The sequence below is a fragment of the Denticeps clupeoides genome, chromosome 5 (assembly GCF_900700375.1).
Source record: "Denticeps clupeoides chromosome 5, fDenClu1.1, whole genome shotgun sequence".
In the NCBI taxonomy this organism is placed as follows: Eukaryota; Metazoa; Chordata; class Actinopteri; order Clupeiformes; family Denticipitidae; genus Denticeps; species Denticeps clupeoides.
In genome coordinates this window covers 26,411,640-26,438,715 of record NC_041711.1, presented here as the reverse complement: position 1 = coordinate 26,438,715, position 27,076 = coordinate 26,411,640, and the positions used below count along the sequence as shown (strand labels likewise).

At 40.6% G+C, this 27,076-nt stretch overlaps 1 protein-coding gene across 48 annotated transcripts in view; it reads right to left on the bottom strand.

Annotated features, from left to right (window-relative positions):
• rims2a (regulating synaptic membrane exocytosis 2a) overlaps positions 1-27,076 on the bottom strand; it is a 111,178-nt gene that overhangs the window by 27,679 nt on the left and 56,423 nt on the right. For 10 of the 48 annotated variants that reach the window (XM_028979746.1, XM_028979748.1, XM_028979747.1 and 7 more), the window contains 8 exons: positions 24,183-24,313; positions 23,388-23,559; positions 21,251-21,404; positions 18,860-18,928; positions 16,446-16,578; positions 14,507-14,614; positions 10,802-10,990; positions 9,317-9,426 (listed from right to left, as the gene is read on the bottom strand). In XM_028979746.1, coding sequence (XP_028835579.1) covers positions 9,317-9,426; positions 10,802-10,990; positions 14,507-14,614; positions 16,446-16,578; positions 18,860-18,928; positions 21,251-21,404; positions 23,388-23,559; positions 24,183-24,313 — 1,066 coding nt within the window. Of the gene's footprint in view, positions 1-3,087; positions 3,121-8,886; positions 8,920-9,316; positions 9,427-10,801; positions 10,991-14,506; positions 14,615-15,401; positions 15,462-16,445; positions 16,579-18,859; positions 18,929-20,690; positions 20,718-21,250; positions 21,405-23,387; positions 23,581-24,182; positions 24,314-25,961; positions 26,010-27,076 lie in introns of all 48 variants that reach the window. The other 38 variants (XM_028979702.1, XM_028979704.1, XM_028979720.1 and 35 more) reach the window with 20 other exon arrangements.

Below are 27,076 nucleotides of genomic sequence, written 5' to 3'. Positions count from 1 at the left end.
ATTTGCCATCCTCTAGCCCTTTATTTTGGGACAGTGTCCAATTCTCAAACCAGCATTGATAGTGAGGTGTGTGAAAACCATGCACCAGCAAGAGAATATGTGGGCCTCAGTGCTTATTTTGTTTTGTGTTAATGTATCGCACAACTGAAAAAAATGTCAGTGACTTACAACATTTTAGTAATTTGCCTAATCATACAGCTCTGGAAAACTTTTTGTTCTGTGTAAAACAGAACATAATCTTTGTACTCTTCAATAAAACACTGAACACATATGAATCAAAAACACATATTAGCTGATATTATAATGCTACACAACTAAACAGTTATACAATGATTATGAAAGTGAAAGTGAAGCGAAATAACTACAAATTCTAATTAACATAATCAAGTCACTTTTAGTGTATGAAGGGTTCAACAGTTTAAAATGATGAAATAGGAAGAATAAGTCTACAGCAGCTTAATAGTAACAATTGCATTCAAATTAGGGATTGACAGTTTTCTGAAGTTGTCTTTTTTTCCAGAGTTGCATGTGTCATGTATTTTGAGTCAACTGTGTAATACAATTTCATGTGTAAAATGTATGTGTGTGATGCATCATATCTGCACAACAATAATATAAGCCCATGTCAGCATCCTTACACATCCCAAATGAAGTCTGTTTAAGATATATTTTCAAGATATAATAATTGATGAACAAGGGCTAATTGATGATGGCAACAAATGGGCTCTGGTCTGTAACTGTAACACCTGGAGAATATGCAGTATTGTGCAAAGGTTTTAGGCAGGTGTGAAAAAATGCCGTAAACTAAGAATACTTTCCTAAATCTAAACGTATCGACATAAAAAAAAATATTTTCTATGCTAAGGGGCCAGAAGGAAAATCTAAATGCTACCAAGATGAGGTTGTAGAAGACATTATCACCACACAGGTCATACTATGGCAAGGTAGATATTAAAAAGGTGCCCCAAATTTCAAAGCAGACTTGGGTTCCAAGATGTGCTGTTCAACTTTTTTGGAAGAATGTTGATGATTGTAGACAAAGTGGTCTGCCAAGGAAGTTAAGTGCAGCATATAAAAACATGTCAAGCTTATTTCCCTTTGAAATCAGTAGATGTCCATCAGTGCCATCAGCTCAGAACCTGCGGAAACCAGTGGGACCCATGTACATCCATCTACTGCTTGTAGAGGTCTAGTCAGAACTGGCCTTCATGGAAGAGTTGCAGCCAAAAAGCCATACTATACCATACATGGCAGCAAGGCTAAGTGACTCAACTATACACAAAAACATAGGAACTTGAGTGCACAAAAATGCCAGTAGGTGCTCTTGTTTAGGGCTGTGTTTCTGCAAATTGAGTTTAAGATTTGGTCAGAATCCTCAATGCTGATTAAAAAAACATATGCTTATCAATCATACAATTTTGTATGATTGGTCACTAGAAGTTTATGAGGTAACATCCTTGACTGCGAAACAGAAGTCACAGGTTCAAACCCTACTTACTACCATTGGGTACCTCAGCAAGACACTTAAGCCTGAGTGTCTCCAGGGGGACTGTCCCTTTGACTACTGATTGTAAGTCACTCTGGATAAGGGCTTCTGTTAAATGCTGTTTATTCTGCAGCAGGACAATAACCCAAAACATACAGGCACTTTATTCAGTGCAAAGAAGATATGCAAGGGAACCTAGAAAAATGAAGGAGTGTCACGTCATATATAAATTTGATTGAAGTTATTAATACTTTTTGAAAGCATTCTTAGTTTATAGATTTTTTCACACCTGCATAAAACCTTTACACAGAACTATAGATGTAATATAGTTCCTAATGAAGTTGCAAAGGAGTTTATATTATTTAAAAAAGCTACAATGCTAACAAATCACATTGGCAATAAGCTGAAGAGCTAACTAAACATCAGCGTAACATCAGCAGTGCCATTCCACATGCCCCGGTGAGCATGCCAGACTCCAGTGTGTTTCTCTACAGCATATGGTGAGCTTGCAACAGGGAAGCTCAGCCTAATCAGCCTACCTGCATCTTCATTCTCTGGGATGACTGCACCTTTCTCTACTATTTATTTGTAATCATGGTGATGCATAAGCAACAGAAAACAAATGAGATAGAGAGAGAAACAGAGAGTAATCAAGAAATGGGAAAAAATAAATACATGAAAATGAGTCAGAGCCACCAGCACTGAAATGGGATTCACCAGAAGATACAATTGAATTTCTCAGTCAAAAGCCATTATGATAATAAATGTGTTATAATCACAAGCATGTTATATCACATGCACTATTTTTTCAGTTAATTCTCATGAATACATTATACTATTCTATTCTATTATATTATATTGAAAAAATAACAATAGAAAAAATGAAACTAGAAACTAGATTTGTTGAAAGAGAGCGGTATGAAAATATTGAACACGCTGCAGGACCTCCTGTTACAATTAATTGATAATGTATTATTTACACTAATAAAAAATAGAACAGTAGAAAAACTGTACGAGACGTTCTAAAACGTCCTGTAATATGACCCGTCTCTCTTCATCTCAATTTGTTCTACCTTTTTAGGAAACAGATTAAAAACTAAAAACTATACTTCTTTTTGCACCAATATTGCACCATTCAACATAGTTTTGGTCTGAATAATAAAAAATGAGGCATGTGAGGCTTCCTGACAGAAAAATAAAGGCTAAGAAAATGGTGTACTTCTTTCTTCAAGAGGAAGAAAGATGAAGAAGCTGGAACCAGTCAATGTATTCAAAACAAAGTTCTAGAGGGACTGGTCTTAACACAAGGGTTGTGTTATTTTTGGCCCTGTTTTCCGGGAGGGTTCAAATTTTTGGGGGTGATTTTTTTATCATAAAATGACTTCACCAAATTGAGCCCTTTAGTGTAAACTCAGGGCCACTCATACATGTCCTGTTAAGTGTGAAGAGTGATTTGCAGCAGATGAACTTGAGAAGGAGGACTTGATAGTTTCAGAAGAAGCTGAATGAAAGAGGATGAAGGACACAGTAGAAAGAGCAGGATGACATTTGGGAAACCAATGGAAAAGAAGCAGAAGAATAAGAAGAAGAGAGGGACAGACCTGAGTTTGTCCAACTGGGTGAGTCCATGTCTTCTGAGGGTGTCACATCACAAAATGAGACAGACATAGACAGAGGAGATGGGTGTGAGAGGATGCAGTGTGTGGTGGGGAGGGACGGTGCCAACAATGAGAACAGACAGAACACATGAGGTTGGAGGGTTTGGGGGAAAGGGAGCTCTCTGGTTCGCTGCGGGCACGATATGGAGTGGGTCCAGATTGGGAAGGTGGTAGATGGGGAGTGGGGTCACAACAACACAACACAGTAACAACACAACACAAATTAAACACATCACTGTACAAACACACACTGCACCATGGGGAGAGGAGAAGAAAAGGCAGGGAAGACAGCAGAAATCTCAGCCTTGTTAAAAGACGAGAGGAGAGAAAAAAAGGAACGGGAGAAGCAGGGAGAGCTGAGTTTCGGTGCCCTGGGGGAGGCCTGAAACATAGCAACGTTTTTTAAACGTTAAAAAAGAAGGATTAAAAGGGTGCTTCGCCAGAGCAGACAGAGCCGAGACACAGAACCTATAGACCTGCAGGAGGAGGAAGAGGAGGAAGGAGCAGGAGAGGAAAGGGGCAGATGTTGGAGGGTGGTCCTGCTGGGGCCTGAAGCCTACTGAGATGAGCGCTGTGGAGAGACGGCCTAGAAAATGAAACAGTGACCAACAGCAGCACCCGTTGACTAGAGTTCTGTGACCTTAAACATCACTGGGGTCTCATTAGCAGACATATCCAGAGAAACCACACACTACCTTGTGTTTGAGGGTCTCGGGGTTATATAATGTATTTAGGCTCCCAGAAGCCTCTGTGTGCAGCTAATTGAACTGCCTCCACCTCTGCATATTCTTAGGTCTTATCTGCATCCTCAGAGTAATGCAATCGGCTGTTGTCCTCCTGCTGCCCACAGACGCCTTGCGTTAATCGCAAGAAAACAGGGGACAGGCTGACCGTCATTAGAAAAGGGGACTTAAGCAGAAAGTTTGGGTGGCACCACATTCACATATCATCCAACTGGAAGCTGCCTGATGCAGAGTGGCACACTGAGAGGGGGAAAAAAACATCTGACCCCTCAGGTGTCTGGTGAAAGTCCCCATACTTTCATTGATTTAATGAAGGAAGAATAGACAAGAGAGCAGGTATTTGGTCATTGTAAGCACACCATCTGTTGTGAAGACCGAATGCTTAAAATGAGTCAGATGCAAAAGGAAAATGAAATAATTAAATAAAAACAAACAAATAAATAAATAGCTTGCAGTAAGTTGCTTGCAATGCATTTTTTCCAAATATTTGTACCATTTGCTCTGAATACTATAGGTAATTTTATTGTATCAAGTCCAAGTTGAACTATAACTCTAGTGAACTACAAAATCAAGGCTGACCAAAAGCTAGCAGATTATTAGTGCAGGCATCCAAGCACATCTGCACATGCTAATATTGTGTTTCTTCATACAGGATGTTTCACAAATACGGCAGATATGTATTAATAATCAAACCACCAACATCAAAGACATACAACAGGAATGGCACTCTGTACAATCTGTACAAAATATGGTTCTTACCCAGAATATTCAGTGGTATTCTCATAGCTACAAAGAGTGGAATATATCTTCAGAGATAGCTGGAGGTAGTGATATCTGTAGCAGTACTGTGCTGAGCACCAACACCCCGGTGTCTTAACAGCAAAGCTTCTGCATCGAACGTCATACATAATACAACACAGCAAGTACTAAGGGAGTCAAACAAATATGTATGCATGTCAGCATTGACCAAGCTTGCACCCTAAAGCAGATCGCTGATCTTCCAGCAGCTTTTTTTCATTTTAGTTTCCTGAAAGATACAGTTTTTCAGTGGTGTGTTTTTCCTGGGTGTTCATTCAACTTCAAATTCATGCCAGGCAGTATTTACTGAACAGTGCACAAAAAGATAATTGAACATTGAAGAATGACTGATGTTGCCATGAGAACAGTAAGAACCAGTGCATGGAAAAGAAAGTCAGTACTAACTTTGAATGCAATTAGGACAGCATGTGTGGTTATAGCACAGGGAATATAAATGACACATATGGGTATAATTGACTATCATTATACTGTGTGATAAAATTTAATTCAATTAATCACAATTTTAACAACCTTGAAAGAGAGCAATCTATTTCAGTCATAAAATGTCTGACCTGGATTTGTTTCTAACTTAACATACTAAACCAATCTCCATGGCAACACCTACGCAAATGCATACAATTTAGCCTATAGAAACCAATCACCAAACCAACGTCACCAATATAGAGCACAGCATTGTCAGTGCCACAAATCCACATAAGCATAACAGTATTACATTAGTGAGGAACTGATGGAAGTTTCTTCATCATCATTAAAGAGACTTTAGAAGCTCTCCACTAAAAGCCACCCTCCTTATCAGAATAAGAAGAATCCAGAGAGTTGAAAGCTGAGAAAACAAGGACAGGGCCACACAGGGGGTCTCAGCCACCCACAAACCTGTCTCAGCCAGGGGTTGCTGGTCATTGCTAGTGCTCCCCTTAGTCAGAGCTCCATTAAGGCTCCTCTGCTGGTCCTCCCATGTCACCTCTGCTAATGCAGATTATGGCAAAAGAAACAGGTCACATTTGCTCACTGTGTGAAGTTATCATGACATTCATTTGACCTTCGGATATATATATATATATGTGTGTGTGTGTGTGTGTGTGTGTGTGTGTGTGTGTGTGTGTGTGTGTGTGTGTGTGTGTGTCAACGTGCCCTTTAATCAAATTAAATGATGACCAAATAATGTTCATATTTTCATATGTTTTCTTAATATTAGTTATAATAATAATTGCATTAAAATGTCACTAAATGCACAGTCTTTTTAGTGATATTGCAAGCAAACTGATTCTCAGTATTTTGTTCATTCAGCACTAACGCAGTGAACAGCTCTTTTTGAAAAATCGTGAGTTTTGTGCCATCTGCTGGTTAACTGTTGCAACTACCCCTCAACTAAAAGGCAGGATAGACCTGAGCGGCAACACATTATACGGATCAGGGCAGTTTTAACAGGTCTGGTGACAAGTCATGTCAGGATGTGCTATGAACCTGAAATGTATACTATTTCAAACCATTCATATCACCGATCATAACCTAACAATCTTAACCAGCAACTATTTAAGGACAATATTAGCAGTAACCACATCAGACTGAGATGGGTGATATGTTAAGGGCCACATGTAAGGTGTGTATCCATTACAAAGCTACCCTTATGATTAAATAAAATCATGGCAAACACAAAGCACACTTGCATTAAACTAAAGTTAAAGAGAAAAAATAACAAAAGACTGGGGGGTGCATAGGGGTAAAGAGGGGACCTCTGAGGCAAACCTTCACATCACCTACTCTCCTCAATCCCTTTCCTCAGTAAGCACACTGCACACATCTGTAGGCACTTGCCTTTCCTTCCATTAATTGGTGGGACCTGGGACTTCTCCTCATAGGCTTAATTGGGTTGGGAAACAAAAAATGTAGTTTAATAAGATGAAGCATGCACTGGAAACAGACACACACGTGCACAGAAACAGCCATACAGGCATGGTGGGGTTTTTTTCTGGGGAATGAGACTGACACAATCTTCACTTAAGCAATAAGCCTATAGATGTAAAATGAATTAAGGCTAACACGGTCATAAAATGTGAATCCATTGTGCCTAATTAGTGTGTGAAGGTCAGCAACTCCAGCATATTGACTACATTCTCATAGTGTCTGTACACGGTTTTAGATGAAAGACTTGAGGTCAAGAAAATTATCAGCTATAAACTGAAGCATTAAATGACATGGTACATTAAATGGCAAGGGTGCATACTGGTATTAATCTATGTACAATTAGCAAATTTCTTCTTGGCTCTCAAACAAAAAACAGGGAAAAATCTGATGTAACTGATGTAAATATGGCTTCGGTTTTATTGCCAGTCTGATGGGTCATTTATAGAAAGGACCATGAAGAGGTGGGAAGGCTCAAAAGGAGAACAATGGGAGGAGCTTCAGTGAAACACACCTGGATCTCCATTGTACTTTTCTAAAGGAGCAGGGTCAAGATATCCAGGCTCCTCTCCTACGTCCTCTGTATGACATGGTCATTCAGGAAAAGATGCAGGCAGGTTATTCATGGTTTGACAGGGGTGACCAATTTTATCCAGAAATGGCCTGTGTGTATGTGGGTTTTTGCAGTTCCCTATTTAGTTTACCAATAAATAGAATTGATTGGGTAAAGAGTCTCTTGTCTTGGTTTGAAAGGTTTAATCTGTGTCTGAAAAATGGTTATTTTAACAAACCTGCATACACATATAAGATTGGACACCCCAGAGGATGGTTGCAGCCTCATGCTAAGAGAATCTTGACTAGCATGAAATACTGACTGCTAATAAACTGCTAAAAGTATGCATTCTGTGTTTGCGTATCTGGATCACTGATTCTAATGGGCAGGCTTAGTTAAAGGGTTAGGGTGAACAAGACTGGGTCATTTCACGTCGACCATATGGTGACCTACAGTTGACCCGTCATCACGAGCAATAGTCACTTTGTGGTGCATGGTCTCTTGGTCATGTGACCTGAATCCATAATATACACTTTATATTTCCTTTATACCAAAACTTCCTTAATCAGACAGGGAGTATCCTCACACTCTGGCAGTGATGAAGCAGTCTTCTCAAGTTTCCCACCACAGAAAATGTCTCCCTTCACCTCCCTAATTTTCAATCTCACTTTATCATATTGTTCTTTTTCTTTATCCCCTCCTTTTTCCGGCCATTTTGTGCATCAGCTCTTGTGAAAATGTGGCCTCATCACTTTGACGCTGCACTGCAGGGTACTAAATTGGACCTGTCAAAATGTTTAGGGATATTTTTCAATGCCAGATACCAGTAAAGAAACGTTCAGTACTGACTAGATTTGCCTTTTTCATTTCACTTCAATTATGTAAAAAAACACACACACTAGTACTAGTGTGTGTACTAGGGTGGTAGTAGCCTAGTGGGTAACACACTCGCCTATGAACCAGAAGACCCGGGTTCGAATCCCACTTACTACCATTGTGTCCCTGAGCAAGACACTTAACCCTAAATTGCTCCAGGGAGACTGTCCCTGTAACTACTGATTGTAAGTCGCTCTGGATAAGGGCGTCTGATAAATGCTGTAAATGTAAATGTAAATGTAGTGGAAGTGCCCCTGCACAAGTGAAAATAATGCAGATTTGTGTACTACACCTATGACAAGTAATATGTATAATTATATACACACAGAATTTTTATTGCAAGAACCACCTTGTCCACTAGGAAAAGATAACTGTGAACAAGGTACAATGCGCATTGTACAGTGTGCTACAGCATTGGCCAATGCAACCAATAAATGTTATCTACGCAGTCCGGATTTGCTCATCATCTGAATACCTTTCAGCTCAAAAAGATGTCAAAACCTCAAAAGCTTTAAATGCTTTGTGTATTTTTGCACAAAATTGATTGGGACCACACAGATATAAATGCAACAGTTACAGCACCAAAACATAACACTGGTCTACTGACCAAATAAGGCACCGCAGAGACTTACACACACTAACTCTATGCCACAAATGTAGGTCAAACACGGACAAACTGAAAACTGGAAACACAAACACTCTGCAATGGGCCTGCCTTAGTTTTCTAATAGTAATAGTGTGCCGAGCCTACTAGAGAAAACTGTACTGCAGGCCATTGCACTTGGGTTTAAGACCATCAGGACTAGATCAGGCTCTGACAGATTAAACCCATAGGGTGGTTTTACAGACCTGTACAAGGCTCTGCTTCTTCTTCCCCATCTTCTGAGTGAGGGATGAGAGAAGGAACCAGGCAGATATGTGTTAAAGGACAAGTGCTCGTGGGCCAGACCACAACAGCCACAGGCGACGCATGCAACACAGCAAGGTGGCGATGCTGACCAGCCTTGCCTTTTCTCACTCCAAAACACTCCCAGGGGAAATAACAATGACAAATTAGACAGGGTTTCTGTCTCGCAATTTTCTTGACCAGTATGGTAGTTACTGAGATTCCATTACTCCCTTCAACTCAAAACAAAAGCCACCTCTGGTCAAAGACCAGGTTGTTGTCACATCGTAAACCAAGGACATCAAACCAAGCAGTACAAAGCTCCAAATCTGTCAAGAAACAGTCCAAAATGCAACCCACAGCAGAGCATAATCCAACAGGATCCAAACTTACTTCTTTCCAATGTCCCCTTGGCAGGCAGCTGTGGTAACTGTCGTCCTCTTCTATTGGACATGGGTGTATTGGTGGGGCTGGTTTGGACAGATCCACTGTGGGGGTGAGCCCTGTGAGACATACACATGTGGTTATGAACACCAGGCACCAGTCCCATTCCATCAGCCAGCATGGTATCAGAGAGCACTGGATTTGGATCAACAGTTCAGCAAAAGGCATAGCTGGCAACAAGGGCAATATGGGTTCTTTATAAAAAAATTCATGAGGGGTTGATAAGCACAATGCTGCAAACAGATTGTATCCATCATACATATATATGTCAAAACACATATATACATGTTCTATACAATCAATGGCGCATGCACAACTGTAATGATGTTGGTTAATTAATAAATTATTAGCATATTTAGAATATATTTATACACATATTTATAAACATGTTTTTTTTTAATGATGCTAAGTATGTCACAAAAAATAATGTAGCACATTCACCAATGTCAACAAAAATGTGACCCCTGCACTGATCCTTAGGATATGCAAAGACCAAGAACACTTGATGAAAAATCTTGCAGGGCTAGATCACATGCAGGAATAGTCTAAATTACACACTAATAAACAACTCAAATTAAACAAAAGAAATGCTAATTATTAACGTGCTTGTCCATGGACTGTACTTTTATTAGAGCAGCTAAGAGATCTGTATCAGATGCATCATATTCAAATTTCAGTGTTTGTCTCAGTGCCTCACTTGCTAGAATGAACTTCACTGATCAGAATGTACAAACACACACTAAAGCATAGAATTTGGCATGAAATCAATAATGATTAAGTTTCTTTAAAGAATAATATACCTCATGAACTCAATGTTATGCAAATTAGCATCAAGTAGTGTCAAGGGTACATCCGTAAATATTTGCCATTAAATTAATTGTGTAAAAAAGCTTGTCAATCTACTGAAAGTGTGTTAAACAGTACAACCGATTTCAGACCTCATGCAACCTTTAGTTAAACAGCGTTAGCACACGATATGACTACTGTTACAGATTTGGCACTTGACATGTGGAAGCAGTCCACAGGCTGCAATAGGATGAGGTAGCTGTCAGAAACTATGCTAGGAGAAAAGAGCAAAGGTGAACTCATATATGCTGAGCACTACATAAATAAAATAAATATGCAGTATAGTTACATAGCAAGGCAGAAAAACAGAAAACATGTTAGAGAATAAAGTGTTGGTTAAAAATATATAAAAAAAGGGAACCACCAATGGGAGCTTCACACCATTATACTCCATTTGGAATATAAGTAGTGTGCTTCAAAATTAAAGACAAAAAAAGGATTAGTAACTAGTGCAGCTACTGTGGCTGGGATGGGGCTAAAGTAAAAGGTGACGCTGTTGCGAGGTGAGAACACATGGTGGGCTTGCTGGGAGGAATGGTGGAGGCGTTGTTGAGCGGTTACAGTTTTTGTTGGTCTGGTCTAGGTCACCTCGTTAAGGCAGGGGAAGGTGGAGCGGAGCGTCCGGAGGGGAGCGATGGCATTGACCTCATGAGTTGGGCATCGGGCGGGCGCTCAGTGGAGCGGGAGCGGGTGTAGATGGGGCGCTCAAGAGAGGGCCGCTGGTCGGCTGAACGAGACCGGTGCTGATACTCATACCTGTCCGCTGCTCCGTAATTCCTGGAGAAGAGAATACGTTGATCGGAGGGGGAGGGGGAGAAAAAGAAATCTGAATGCCCAGGACTCTCTCTCCCTCCCTACTCCCCTCTACAACCTGGATGGAACGAAAATGAAATCAAACAGTGGTTTCCCATCAACCACCTGGGTCTGGGCTGTGGCACAGTGGGCTATACGCAAACAGGAAAAGTGAGATCAGGCACAGAGGCTGTGGGCTTTTGCCATTGGTCGACACACCGGAGTGCGAGACAGTGACATGCAGAGTGAAAAGCGTGTTTCTGCTTGGCTAGTGTGTGATTTCCCACATTATGTCTGGTTCATCTTACATCAGCACACGCCTGGACAAACATACGGCACAGATCAGCCCAGGATGTTCAGTATACAATCCTTTACACTTTGTGGCATACTGGGCTGTAAGGGTGAGTAAACGGGAACAGTCTGTCAATTTTCAAGCGTTTTCAGTCATTTGTAACCTAGATCTAAAATGAAATCTTCATCTCTGATGATGTATTACTGAGAAATACAGAAAGAAAAACTGCAGGTATTTATTTTCAGTTTATGCCTGATAAAGTGTGCACATGTATTCATAAAAAAAGAAGTGAATGAAAATGTATCCAGCAAAGGGGTTGTGGCCTCATAATCAGGACATCCAGTCTGCACCCTATCATTCCATCATTATCATCATAATCATCATTATCCTCATCATATTTTCCTATGATATAATGACATAATCCTAACAGAGAACATGCAGAGCTCCTGATCTCATTGCATGTTCTCTCGGCTTAGTAGCAACTGCATTAGTCCAAGCTGCAGATTTAAAGTAAAATCTATCAAACTTGCAGGGATAGTTAAACGGCTTTTCTCCCTGTGTGTACTATAATCCATGCAGTGTAGGAGGAAACTGGAAATGTGTGAAAATGCTTTATATGGCAAAGTCATTTATTTTGGACTACATTACCCAAAAATCAGTAGTATGTAGTTTGAGAAATTGTCACTTGTTTGCCTATGAAAAAGACAAGTGAATAAATTGAAGCATGAAGCTGTAAATTATATTTACTAACCTCAGTGTACATTATGTTTCATTAATTGTTCTTTGGGGTTGTGAGCCTGCGCTCCTCATTTGTCATCTACAGTGTGATAGTGTGATAATCACAGTGTGATTTGATGTATATATATATTATTATATATATTATTATTATTATTAGATTTTTAGATATTCTATATCTTATTAACAGAGGGGGAAACAAATTGCATTACTGTAATTGAGTAGTTTTTGTGAGTAATTTATCATTTTAAGTTGTTTTTGAAACAGGAAATTTTACTTTTACTTAAGTACATTTTTAACCATGTATTATACTTCGCTACATTGGAAAAAACCTGTTACCGAGTAACAAATTAAATACAGAAGAAATAACTATCTGCCTGATCTGAAAGGGAATTGCGCAGGCCTTTGTGCATGGCATATTTCTCAGACTACTGACATAAGCACCTCACTATGAAACAAGTGCTGGGTCCTAGAGCCTGTCAATTACCAGCCAATCAGAAAAAAAAGGCCTAGACCACTGTGCTCATTGGAACCTTCAAATCACCAGAAATATTTCTATGACCTTTGTGCTTATCCTGTCTCTGAGGTCTACAGACGTCATGCTTGGTTTGAACTGTCAGCTGTGGGACCATATATAGACAGGTGTGTCTTTCCAAATCAGGTCCAATGAACTGTATTTTCAAACTGAACAAGAGCTTTACAGTCTAATCCTGTAGTGTTCTGTGGGGCAGGGCGCTTTATTTCATTTCTTATATCAGCAGTCAGTGTGCTCATTTGTCAGTAAAGACAACTGATATATTTATGTTTGCTATAGAAAGAGCAAAAAACATAGTTTGTTAATAAGGAAATCTTTTTTTTATTGTAATGTTTGAGTTTGACCAGAATTTGGTACTTTTGTGGCCAACTGTGCTTAAAAATGTTTTCTGGGGTGGTCTGAACATAGTTTGTACATTATACCGCCTAAAAGTTGTGCTGTATTGGGTTTATGACTTCTTTTACATCAAGTAATAGAAAGTAACTAAGTAATTTTTACTAAGTAAATTCCAAATTAAGTAGGTTTTTACTTTTACTCAAGTAGATTTTTAGATGAGTACTTTTACTTTTACTAGTATAATTTAAGCAAATTTAAGATACTTGTCCTTAATTACATTTTTTCTGTACTTTTCCCACCTCTGATTATTAATCCCCTATGTCTAAAAATCCAGAAGAACTCACGAATTTACAGGTTGCTGCTAAGAAGTACCAAAGTGTAGCCCCTCCAGCAAATCATTTCATCTCTCATTGCCCAGGTTAAACTCCTCCCCACAACAGATGGAAGCAGTAAGCAGTACTCTGAGGGCTAAAAAAAAAAAAAAAACAGTGGCTCATGGCCAGAGTCCCCCTCTTTATCTCCTGTCTGTTGGCACCGCTCGGCCAGCCCTCTGGAGGATAGCGGGAGTCATGTGAGTCTGGGAAGAACTTCTGGTTTCTCTGCCCCCCTCTTTATCTCCCGCTCATCCATCACTTTCTCTTTCTCTCTGTCTGTGCTAATCTCCTTGGACACTACACTTAGTCACACCGAGTTGCAAGTAAAATGCATGTGTGTGTGTGTGTGTGTTTGGGCATGCCTGTGTATATGGGTTTGAATAGTGATATCAGTGAATAAACCCCCAGCCAGCCATGGTAAGGTCAGACATGCTTATGTTAAATAACTAAATGCACTTTGCCACAGTTTAATACACTGGATTTAGCCCTGTACTTCCCATGACTCATCGGCAGGCAAAAATGTATGACTTGTCATTTCTGACTGACAGCCAGATGCTGACAAGGGAGTGCATCAGCGGAAGAAAGAGAGGCACAGAGCGGGTTGTTTGAATCCTATCTCCAGCACAGAGAACCTCATAAGCATGCCTCTGGCACACCGTCCTTCTCCTGGCACCTGGAAAGACCCAACTGGTTATCAGTCATCTTTGAACAGTACAGGGTACGGCACAATGTTTTTTTTTGTCTTGGGCTAATGTGCAGCTGATGTGGATAAGAAGGAACATTATTAGGGCGGGACCATCCACGATGACCAACAAAAATGCAGGACCAAATGCATGCATCTGCTTCATCATACCATTCAAACATGCTTTACTCACAGCAAATCCCTTAGCAGGATTTAAATCAATAGAGGAGGTGTCTGTCTAGTTAAAAAAGACAGCATTATCCACTAAAAACATTCACAACGGATTTACAGGAAGACCAAAATGATTGAGGGAGCAAGGTCAGAATCTGCCTTGTTGCTGTTCTGGCCATAAAAAGGCTTTTGTGAGCCTCCTTGTCAGCAGTTTAGATCCTGACAGAGTTGAGATGATGACAGAGATAATAGATATCGGGCACGATATCACTGGTGTCATCATGTCCGGGACAATGGTTTACATAGAAAATGTGTCATGGCAACTTCGACAGGACATGAAACAGCTAACACAGGGACACAATAAAATCACGAGTACCTCTCCATGTCATTGTAAGCCCCGTCGGAATAAGCACGTGCCATCCTAGTGGAGCGCAGTAACCTGACTGCTTCCTCCCGATTGATGGGATACACACGACTGCCACGGCTGCCAAAAAGACGTCAGAGATCATCAGTTACTGATTCACTCATTCACTTCTGCAACTTCATGGAGGTCATCCACCTGGATGTTACTCATTTGATGACACTAATGTTCATTCATTCACCCATCCATCTATTCATTCAGTTGTCCGTTGATTCATCCATCTCAGGGCTGACCAATTGTGTGGCAAAATGTGTGTCCATTAGCATATACTTCATCCAGAGTCACTTGTTTTGCATCATATTATCCGTAAACACAGCAAAGATTGTATATCAGGTATACAGAAAATATACCTTATATACCATACACAATACAGGCGGAAAGGAATCCTGAGAGCAACAACCTCTGCTGGATAACTTTTCATACAGCCTGAAAAGCATTACATGGGCTTACAAAAGTTTTCAGATATTCAAGTGAGGTGCTTATTGGTGCACTTTATTTTTCATGTGTGATGTCGCAAAATGTGCAATTAACAGCCCTAATTTAGTCCTAATCTGTAGTTTAGAAAATCATATCGCGACTAAAACCCAAAAGGGTAGGATTTCATAAGGATGCCACGCGAAGAGGACAAAGTGGGATATTTGTACACAAGGAAATGAAAATGTCTACAATGTCTTACAGCTAAACCATACATACATTTTACATGAATCATTCAAACTTTTGATACTGAGATCGTTTAAACTGCTGCTCTAAGACTGAAGCCACATTCAAGGAAATCTCCAGGCTGGTATGTGAGGGTTGGTCAAAGGGGGCTGGGAGAGTGAAACTCATACAGTACCAGCAAAGGGTCTACCTGAGTTTCTTCTGCTGGTGGTCAATAGGATGACTTGATCGAGGAAGGGTGAGAAAATGACTGCGGGTAGATGGAGAGAGAAGAGACATGGAGAGGAGACAGAAGAGGATTAGGAAGGTTCAGAGGAAGAGACATGGTGGTGAGTTGTAGGTAGAGGAAGAGGCTGGTAGAGACTATGCCCTGGTCAGGATGATGATGCAGGTGCAGTGCTGGACAGGTTGTATATCCAGCCAGAGAGAGATGGATGATCAGAACTGAGGACCAAAACCAGCCCCATTTCACCAAGGGATAGAACTCTGGGTGAACTCTTTGGTATTCTCAACATGAATTAGTTATTAGTTCCCATCCCATAATACAACTGTATATCACAGAACACATGACATTCGCACAAACAGAACATGGCGCCCCCATACATGAGAAGAAACAGAATATAATCAGACACAGTGATTATCCTAAATTAATGCCATTTGGAGAGAGGGTATCTCCAAATAGCCCATGCTTCATTGCCCATGTAATTGGCAATAAATAATGGACATATTTAATTAAAAGTGGGTCTGAATCGCAGGCTGGTGAGCACTGTCACACACAATTTAGATAAGTGCACTTCCTCCTCAGGACTGATTTAGGCTGCGTCTTAAATATCAAATAAAGTTAATTGGGGTGCAGGAAGCGGGGTAGTGCCAAGGCGCTTGCCTGGCTCTCACAGGGTCTGTACAGCTGCAGCTCAATGCAGCAGCTCAGGCTGAAGGTACATATGCAAGCTGCAGTGTGACTGTGTACACCTCTCAGTTGGACTATGTGAAAATTGGCTCTGTGTCTCAGTCTGTCCATCGTAACCACTGCAAGCCTACAGAAACTGTCCATGATTCTATAATTTATGATGTGTACAGAAGCTGAGTGTGTGTATGTGTGCGTCTACGTATTTCTGTCTGCAGTGTGAATGAAGTGAAACATCTGCCCCTTTCTATTTCCAAATTGCTGGACGACTGCCTGCTACAGACCCCAAAATAGAGAAAGTGACATGAGTCTGAGGAGCAACTGTACCTCTGTGACGGGGGCACACTGGGTGAGCGTGAGCGCGTCCGATCTGCTGGCCGCGAGCAGTGGTTGGACGACATCACCTGCTCAGGAACAGACAGCGTGGAGCTCTGGATGTCCCTGCCATTCTGCCTGTAGTCTGCAGAGAGCACAGGAAACAGTGTAATTTAATGAATTTAAATGTCTGATTAGAATGCTTTAAAACACGTGCAGTGCATCTGGAAAGTGTTCACTTTTTCCACATTTTGTTATGTTACAGACTTATTCCATAATGGATTCAGTGCATTCTTTTCCTCAGAATTCTACACACAACACTCCATAATGACATCATGAAAAAAGTACTCTCAGCCTTTGCACAATGCTTTGTCTATGCACCTTTGGCAGCAATTACAGCTTCAACATTTTTTGAATATGATGCCTCAAGCTTGGCACACCGATCCATGGCCAATTTCGCCCATTCCTCTTTGCAGCACCTCTCAAGCTCTATCAGATTGGATAGGAAGCGTCGGTGTACAGCCATTCATTCATGGATTATGCAGCAACACTGCAGCACAATGGCAACTCTTATTTCTATTTTAAATATTAGAAATAAAATAAGATATCATGGTACATACTAATTGTACATACATACAGATTGAATATAGTCTCTTCTTTTATTTCTTACATGAGATACAAATGCACTTTTACAAGCAATGACATTGCTTATAAAATCGTGAAGATAATAATGATGTTAAATAAAATAGGACCACCCTCAGATAATACATAAATAAAACATTAAAAGAAAAGGAATGTTGCTGACTGGTTTAGAAGTGTAATGCAACACACAATGTAAGTGCAATTTAAAGGTTACATAAAAGATTCACTGCATCCTTTGCAGCAATGTTTGAAAATAACTTGCATCCAAACCCTCCAAGCACCATTTCAAGCATGCAAAGTGAATGTCAATGCGCTACACACCAGATGTGTCTTGTTCAAAATCAATAGTTTGAGCCTTGTGACTAAATAATATGTTATTATAGACTACAAAGTATTGAAAACCAGTCAGTAAAATGTGTTTTAATTAAGTATTTCAAATGATTTTGTGTAAATCATGCCACAGCATATCACAGCATTGCTGTGATCCATTTATTCTGAGACACCCAACCTCCGTTCACTAGGGACACCAGGAACATGAAAGACATGAAGGGCTCACCTTTGACATGATGTCAGACATGTAAATTAAATGAATTATTGTAGATGTGTGTAGCTGCAACACAAATGAATGATGCACATTAAATCAGCCCAATCCAAAAATTGTTTGCACAACCAGGACCAAAATAATGAGCGACCTAATCACATTCAAGGAGTTCATTATCCGGTGATCAGTGATGTCAAGAAGCTCCAGTTATGGTCAATGCATGTCATGATTAAAGTTGACTTAAATTGACGTCAAAAAAGGGCAGGGAAATAGCAGCTAATCAAAGCCAAGGCTGCAGCAGGAGGAGGGGATGTGTGGAGTAGTGGACGGGTGAGTTGCCTGTCAGGAGAGTTCTGCTGCTTTCGTTAAAACGGGGGCAGCGGCTTGAGTTTCATCCTCAATTGCAGAGTTGACCGTTCTGATCAATGTGACAGCTTGTTAAAGCAGCACAATTCATCTTAGAAATCAGAAGACTCACCAGCGTAACACACTGTGAAAGCCCAGTTAAACAAGTTATTGCTGATTTACACATGGGGGATGTACACATTGTCCCCAGAAAAATTATCCTCAGTAAGAGCATATGAAGTCACATAAATGGCAATAAATAAAGGACAATTTAGGGATCTAGATTATTCATTTAAAAGACACAGATTTATGGACACAGGATCATGTGTGCGCACAACACAACACACCATCCTCTTCCTCCTCGCATCGCAGCAGCATCAACGGTGCTAAATCCAGGGGCCAGAAAACAACTTACAGCAGCAGGGCAGAATAAAGCAGCGATCTATAATTCCTCTGAATGTTAATCATTTCTCCGCTGCTGGAAGTACAGGATCAGCACTTTCAGACGGGGCTTGAGAGGAAGCCAAAATCAATAGAGGAGTGCGGAGGCGGGGAGGAAGCAGTAGGATGAGGAGGGGTGAGAGGGAGGGCCACTAACAAAGGGGTATTCCCTCTCTGCTCAGGGAGCTGCTTTCTTAAGCCACCGGCACTAGTGTAGAATTTTAAAAAGGTGTGTGTGTGTGTTTACGTCAAAGAGCGACACATAAAGGAGGGAGAGAGTATATGAGAGAGAGAATCTGAGAGGATTGAGACAGTGTGAATTTGAATGTGTGTGTACGTGTGGACGTGAGAGTGTCTTTCCCACCTCGAACTTTTATTTAAGAAGATTGCCGTGCATTGCCCGTTCAGATATGTGATCCACTTTCATTTACATATTGATTTGTTTTGACAGATTTACCTGATAGTACCCCAACACCGTCCTCGCAGTCATAATCCGATATCTCGCTGTCGCTTATCCTCTGCGATCCTGTGGAATGAATGCAAAAGTCATTTTTTAAAACTTAAGCATGTAAAGCAGACGGAGGACAGTCATTAGATTAACAAACTCACTCTTTCAGCCAATGCCACCGTTCCATTGACTATATGACAACAGTGGCGACAGCAGAGCACAGCATAATCCGAGATTTAACACATGGTGACCTAGCAGGTAAGTATCGGACTCGTAAGCAAAGGGTTGCGGGTTCAATTCCCGAACATTAAGGTGCCACTGTGGTCCCCTTGAGCAAGGTACCATTCCCACACACTGAACCTTTCATGGCTGCCTCACTGTTTTTCACATGTGACAAATTTTATATATTATTACTATGAGTCTTGTAAGGAACTATTATGAACAATATTAATATTCTAAACATATTTGTAATTTGGAGTCATTTGTGCAAGTATAATTGCACTTTTAAGGGAAGTAATGGTGAACTACCATCTTAATTGTCTTAATTACCATCTTTACTAGTCCTTTGGGTGGTAAATTAGCCAATTTATAGTATAGACATGTAGTGATGGCAGCTGACATATAGTGCTAGCTATTAGAAGAACCCGGAAGGTGGACTCATCTTTTTCAATATTCTGTTTTCGGAAAACCGATGTGAAAGTGGCACAGCCTGACAGAGGACCACATTTTTCTCTTCAATGAGTCAAGAGGGATAAACAAAGGTGGCCTCTGCTCTCAGGCTTCTGCAGCGTGGAGCCGTCACTGTGACAACCTCAATTGTCAGCTCCATCACTCACGGTGCATGGAGCTCCAGTGTACTCTGGAGCAGGCGCTATCAGAGACTGTGTCATCTCCTCAACAGCACCTCTCTGGAGGTTCTCTCCCCTGTCTCTCCACCTTTCCAGTCCCTCAGCATTCTGTCTTTTTTTGGGCGAAGCTCCCCCATCCACATTTCCTATTCCTTGCTCTTCTTCCTCTCACACAGATACACACACACATACAGAGGTACAAAGCTCAGAGAAAGAGCACAGCTAGTCCAAGGGAATCCCAATGGGATGTAGATAAGATGCCCCCAAATGTCACCCAGCATTTCTTTTATTCAAAAAAGTAGACAGCTGAAGGACAGCTGTGGGAGTTGGGCTATAAATGTTCAGGACACAAATCAAGCTTCATGTTCACTAAATTAAATCCAAATGCTACTCTACATAAGCAATTATAATTGAAATAATTTCACTTATTTTAAACAGTGGTCCACTAAAATTGTATGTATTTACAAATGTAAGTATGTTTATCTGGCATGTCATGTATAAGGCTAGCCAGCAAAAAAAAAAACCTATATATAGCTCACAAAAGAGAACAGTACAAAATAAGCAAAATGACACATACAACAACCAGCCAAAGGAAAGAAAAAAAAATCATTTTTTTAGTTATAAATTTTCCTCTTTTCCCCAGAGGAGAAAGGTGAGGTTGACATTGCTTTTCTTATGGGTAGCCAGTCATGGAGTGTATTCACACAACGAATGGAGGAGTCTGAGGTGACCCCGACAGCAGACCTGTTGGGAAAGGGGATTGGCTGACAGGAACGAGGCATGCTCCAATCATGAGCCAGTGGACTGCAATGGAGTAGGAAGCCAAGCAGTGAGCATAGAGGGCACAACCAGTGGGAATTGTAATAGGTAATGAGAAAGGAAAGTTTTTTTTGCCCCCCCCACAAAAAAAAAAAAAAGCAGGATCAGAAAGAAGGAGAGGGAGTGAATACTGAATAGCTGGACAGCACACTCAGAACGCTCCTGGTCTTTACCTGAATTGTATGAATATGGCTCTTTGCCTGCAGAAGCAGTACATGGAATACAGGAAATAAAAAGTGAAACAAAATATTGTGAACAACATGCTCTTTCCTTTTTGGCTTTTAGTTCCACAGTTTCAAAGTGTGACCTGAATCTGTCATGATTAGCTGTCACCTCAGACGCATGAAGCTGCCTTCTTTACACCACTGCAGACCTTAATGCACTCACACTGGGGATAAAGTCTGATATTCTTCAGTCTGATGTATCTTATTCAGCCAAGGGCTTGTTTCAAAAAACTGTGGGGTGAACAGTGCCGAGAGCTGGATTCTGTTCCCATGTCGCTGTAGTCAGGTTTAACAATTGTTTTTCACCAATTTAGGAATATCACACATGTAATGAATACTACCTCTTCAAGTATTACAGTACATCATTCCATGTTTTGAATTACATTCTAATGACAAGAGACACATTTCTATTTCATCCAATCAGCTCTATTGGTTATCTATGAGATACTTTTATACAGTGCCACTACAGCACAGCCCTGTATCTACTAGGTGCAGGTGTGCCATCTTACTCTGTAGCCGCCGCGTGGGGCTCTCTCCGGGCAGCAGCCTCCGCTGCTGATGGGGGGAGGGGTTGGGGAGGGGCATGGAGGAGACGTCGTGCGTCTGCAGTTTGTACCAGTGTGGCTCGTCGTCCAGCAGCGCTGTCTCCAGCTCGATCAGTATCTGCAAACACAGGTCCAAGTCAGCGCGCTTCTCAGAACTACGGAGAACTATTGGTGTCTGGCTTCAGTTGTATGGTGAATACTCTTATTGTTGTCTTGAAATTGGCCAAAATTTCAGAAAATCAACAGAAAACTGTTAAAATGTCATTAAGTTTAATTACAAAATTGTCCTAACTTGGCTGTTGCCAAGTGCCCCCTTCAGTACAGCGTACAGGGAGTGCAGAATTATTAGGCAAATGAGTATTTTGTCCACATCATCCTTTTCATGCATGTTGTCTTACTCCAAGCTGTATAGGCTCGAAAGCCTACTACCAATTAAGCATATTAGGTGATGTGCATCTCTGTAATGAGAAGGGATGTGGTCTAATGACATCAACACCCTATATCAGGTGTGCATAATTATTAGGCAACTTCCTTTCCTTTGGCAAAATGGGTCAAAAGAAGGACTTGACAGGCTCAGAAAAGTCAAAAATAGTGAGATATCTTGCAGAGGGATGCAGCACTCTTAAAATTGCAAAGCTTCTGAAGCGTGATCATCGAACAATCAAGCGTTTCATTCAAAATAGTCAACAGGGTCGCAAGAAGCGTGTGGAAAAATAACTGCCCATGAACTGAGAAAAGTCAAGCGTGCAGCTGCCAAGATGCCACTTGCCACCAGTTTGGCCATATTTCAGATCTGCAACATCACAAAGGTGTGCAATACTCAGAGACATGGCCAAGGTAAGAAAGGCTGAAAGACGACCACCACTGAACAAGACACACAAGCTGAAACGTCAAGACTGGGCCAAGAAATATCTCAAGACTGATTTTTCGAAGGTTTTATGGACTGATGAAATGAGAGTGAGTCTTGATGGGCCAGATGGATGGGCCCGTGGCTGGATTGGTAAAGAACAGAGAGCTCCAGTCCGACTCAGACGCCAGCAAGGTGGAGGTGGAGTACTGGTTTGGGCTGGTATCATCAAAGATGAGCTTGTGGGGCCTTTTCGGGTTGAGGATGGAGTCAAACTCAACTCCCAGTCCTACTGCCAGTTTCTGGAAGACACGTTCTTCAAGCAGTGGTACAGGAAGAAGTCTGCATCCTTCAAGAAAAACATGATTTTCATGCAGGACAATGCTCCATCACACGCGTCCAAGTACTCCACAGCGTGGCTGGCAAGAAAGGGTATAAAAGAAGAAAAACTAATGACATGGCCTCCTTGTTCACCTGATCTGAACCCCATTGAGAACCTGTGGTCCATCATCAAATGTGAGATTTACAAGGAGAGAAAACAGTACACCTCTCTGAACAGTGTCTGGGAGGCTGTGGTTGCTGCTGCACGCAATGTTGATGGTGAACAGATCAAAACACTGACAGAATCCATGGATGGCAGGCTTTTGAGTGTCCTTGCAAAGAAAGGTGGCTATGTTGGTCGCCGATTTGTTTTTGTTTTGTTTATGAATGTCAGAAATGCATATTTGTGAATGTGGATATGTTATATTGTTTTCACTGGTAAAAATAAATAATTGAAATGGGTATATATTTGTTTTTTGTTAAGTTGCCTAATAATTATGCACAGTAATAGTCACCTGCTCACACAGATATCCCCCTAAAAAGCTAAAAATAAAAACAAACTACAAACTACTTCCAAAAACATTCAGCTTTGATATTAATGAGTTTTTTGGGTTCATTGAGAACATGGTTGTTGTTCAATAATAAAATTATTCCTCAAAAATACAACTTGCCTAATAATTCTGCACTCCCTGTATACCTAATAGAAGCTGTGGCTTTTCAGAAGTTCCGAAAGCATTATATTATGAAAACCTTTCTGGACCTTATCTTGCCTTCCTGCCTGGATAAACTGTCTCAATCACAACAAAACTAAGAATATTCCACACAATTGGCATTTGAATTCTGAAGATAATGGTGGCAAGAACAAGAAATGGGATGCTCAGGTCCCGCCCCAGGTGCTTTAGAAAGGAGAATTTTTTTTTTTTTATTCCTCACCTCCCCAAGGAATTCACTCTCTTCTTCACATACTCGGGCCTGGTCCCACAGCGTGATCTCCAGCATGCGCTCCCGGAACTCCCGCCGGTGCACGGGAGAATACATAAAGGTCTGGTTCCATTTAGGCTCTAAAGATTTCTTTACCGTTTTTGTTCTTCTCTTGCTTTTGTCGCTGGAGGAACAATAATTCGAACTGTTTTTATTTAGCACCATGGTAACAGACGTCCAGGAGGATCATCAGCAGTACAATATAACCCAGCATTAGCACAGCCACAGCACTACAGGCAGTCTTAGTTACAAACAGTGGTCACACTGAGATCCTAGCTATCATGACCACTGACCTCTGAGCTGGTCAGAGGAACATAAAGAACATGCAACAGCAAAATCTTTCATTTAACAAAACTTTCTTTTTCATCTTGTTTTCATCAACCTTTTACTGCAAGACTCACTTTACTGCAGCACTTCACTGGTAAATTGTTTACCTTATGTTGTTCTCAGAAGTTATTCAAAATGTATGAAATCAATGTGCTTCTGATGTAATTTGTCTACACAAAAAATTGGCTCTCCTACATTTAAAGAAACTTTAAATGGGTTCTGTGTATCAAGGCAAACAACAAACCAGAAAAGCCTGATGTTGAACAATTTCTTTAGCCAAACATGATGTAGGTAAAGAACCTATTTCAAATCCGTATGGAACTGGAGCATAGATGCTGAGCCATGCAGGTTAAAATCCTGTGACTAGCTAAATCAAAGCAGAAGCCAGGGGTGCACTGTAAAAACATCCATTCCCCTTACCTTCTGTCTGGGAGGAAGTAGATTTTGACGTAGGGATTCCTCGGCCGACCATCTTCCCTTGAAGGCAGGTCCTTCGCACCCAGAATTGTGACAATGAGTTGATGGCCCACTTTGTCATACCAGAGTTTAACCTGGAAGAAGAGGGTGCAATTTAAACACCATTTCTTCCTCTTAACAGCCTTTTAATTTCAGGCATGTTAAAGCAGAAGTGATCAACATTTGTGCGGCACAACATATTATCATAAGATGCATATTAGCATAACACTTCACATTCATACAGAATTGGGGATTACTATAGATAAGTGTCCCTAATGTACACAGAACATAAGAGCACAGCATACACACTGTAAACACAGTAAAGACAACAATGCAGCTCAGTCATCGGTCATCATGCCGCTGCATGGTGGAGCAAACCACCGGTCAATCAGAAGTATGGGCAACAGAAAACTGCGCTTAGAAGGAAGACTGCACCGATGCTGTTAGGAAATCACAGGCATAACAGAACACTTCTAAGCTCTTGCCCATACTTGCTTTTGCTGGTAGGGTTCTGCATCAGTCACTGAAGAACAGTTTTACTTTGGTCATGCAGCAAAGCAAGAAAGAGAGCATTCAGTGTGTAAAATAAGAAAGCAGACAGCCATTACAAGGGAGGTATAGGCAAACAATTTGTACCATAGTATTTGTAACTTTGAGGGGCGACACAAAATAATCACACACACACACACACAGTAATAAAAAAAAAACAATGGCTAAACTTAAAAAAAATGAATTAACCTGTCACACCTAATATTTTAGGATTGACGTAATGTAAATAAATCAATCAAACCTGCTGTTACCTGTTTTTTTTCACCTTACATCAATGCTAAAATATTGGGTGTGACAGATTAATAAAAAAAAATTTAAGTTTAACACGATTTCTTTTTTCAGTGGAAATGAATAAAATATATTTTGAGTCCAGAAATGTATTGTATATATTAAGCTCTTTTGCATAAACATCTTCTCTATCTGAACCGCATCTGAGGTTCTGTGACCACCTTATATTGCACAGTGCTCAACACTGGAAAGACAGGAGCTTTCTAGAGGGTCAACGTGACAGCATTGCTCCGCCTATCAGTTCCATGCAATTCCAGCAAGACTATCTAGGGTACAATCTCTTTTGTCATGATGCCTTTTGCGGTGAAACATAGCATTGGTTCCACATGGTTACCAGGTTACTAAACAATAACTCAACTCATTATCTAACAAAATCTTTCCTCAAAAAGAATCGTCCCTGACACTCAGCGCATGGCTTATTATCTCATTAGTGTTAAACGCTTTTTGTGTTAAAAGTCCAGCTCTCTGATTAATGTGAAAAGTTTCGTCTTACATGGAAAAAGAATCAAATTTATTCTTCCGAGAGAAGTCTGTAATACTAAAACATTTAAAGAGAGGCCATCTACCCTTGCCACTGTTACCTAAGAGTGGAGATCAAAGCTTCTTGGAAAATGAGCGCTTTCAGGTCATAAAACAGTTACAAGCATTAAATGAGCTGACTCTCGATACATATAGGCCTGGAGGCTCCAGGTTCAATTATATAAACAAATGAACACTAAGAATAATAATAATACAAATTCACACAATGCAAACTTTAATAAAAGCAAAAGGAAAAACAAATCAGATGCAGCCATATTTTTCTCTGTGCATTTTCTATGTTCAAAGCCACTGAGCGAAGGGGGGAAAAAACAATAGAAAACATAAAGACTGAAGAGACAAGGCCATCAGGTAGATCAGGCTCATTACCTGCACCCTAGGGGCAAAAGGCGTACTTCTTCTACTAAGGCTTTGGCTCTAGGTAAGGCAAAATTAAATAGGAAAAAAAGCACAGAAAAGAAACACTTTAAAATAAAATGTAAAAAATGACACACAGTTATATACTATATAACACTAGAAGACAGTATTGTCCCTCAGTTTGTTTCTCTGCATCACCTGGCACCTTTACAAAATGAGGTTGAATTCTAAAAAAAATATTACAGGAATGTTGTAACTTAAACATAAAAATGTGGTTTAACACTCCAGGTGTTTTAAAAAAACGCACATATCTAGCTCCCAATAATGCCCCGTATGTCGAAGTGGCCCTTAGTCCAGAGAATCTCCCTGATGGAGGCGGAACATTGTTGACGAGCTATAAAATGTTTGGGAAGAGAACAACTTTTCAATCAACTGATGATGTTTCTCCTTTCTGTGGTCAGTCCCACTCAATTCAGTGTGTTTTTAATCATTCTAACAGCAATTGTTTAATTGTCCTAAAGATGACTATAAACATTTGGAAAAGTAAATTACTAAAATTGGTAACAAATCTTTATTTTGTTTTCAAAAACATTATTAGCTTCTTCTTAAGTTCCTGTTAAAAAACATTCTGCAATAAAAACAATCACCAATGCAAAATGGTACATAAAATGTCAAATGTTTTTTGGCAAGATGTGTAAATATAGTATATGTACATACAACCTTAAAGCCATCTGCCTAACACTGAGTAGATCCCTCGATCCAACAAAGCATTTCTGATCCATCAAGGTATGTACCCCAAATGACCTCTGCAGCTGTCATGAGGGATCTGGTACCAAGATGTTTGCAGCAAATCCTTGAGATCCTGTAAGCTGCCAAAGATTGGACCTGCTTTCACAGCACAGCCCATCAGAAAAAGGGTGAACAAAGTGAAGTGATTGTCACTTTTGATACACACAGTGAAATTTGTCCTCTGCATTTAACCCATCACCCTGAGTGAGCAGTGGGCAGCCATGACAGGCGCCCGGGGAGCAGTGTGGAAGGGGGGCGGTGCTTTGCTCAGTGGCACCTCAGTGGCACCTTGGCAGATCTGGATTTGAACTGGCAACCAGGGCCGCTTCCTTAACTGA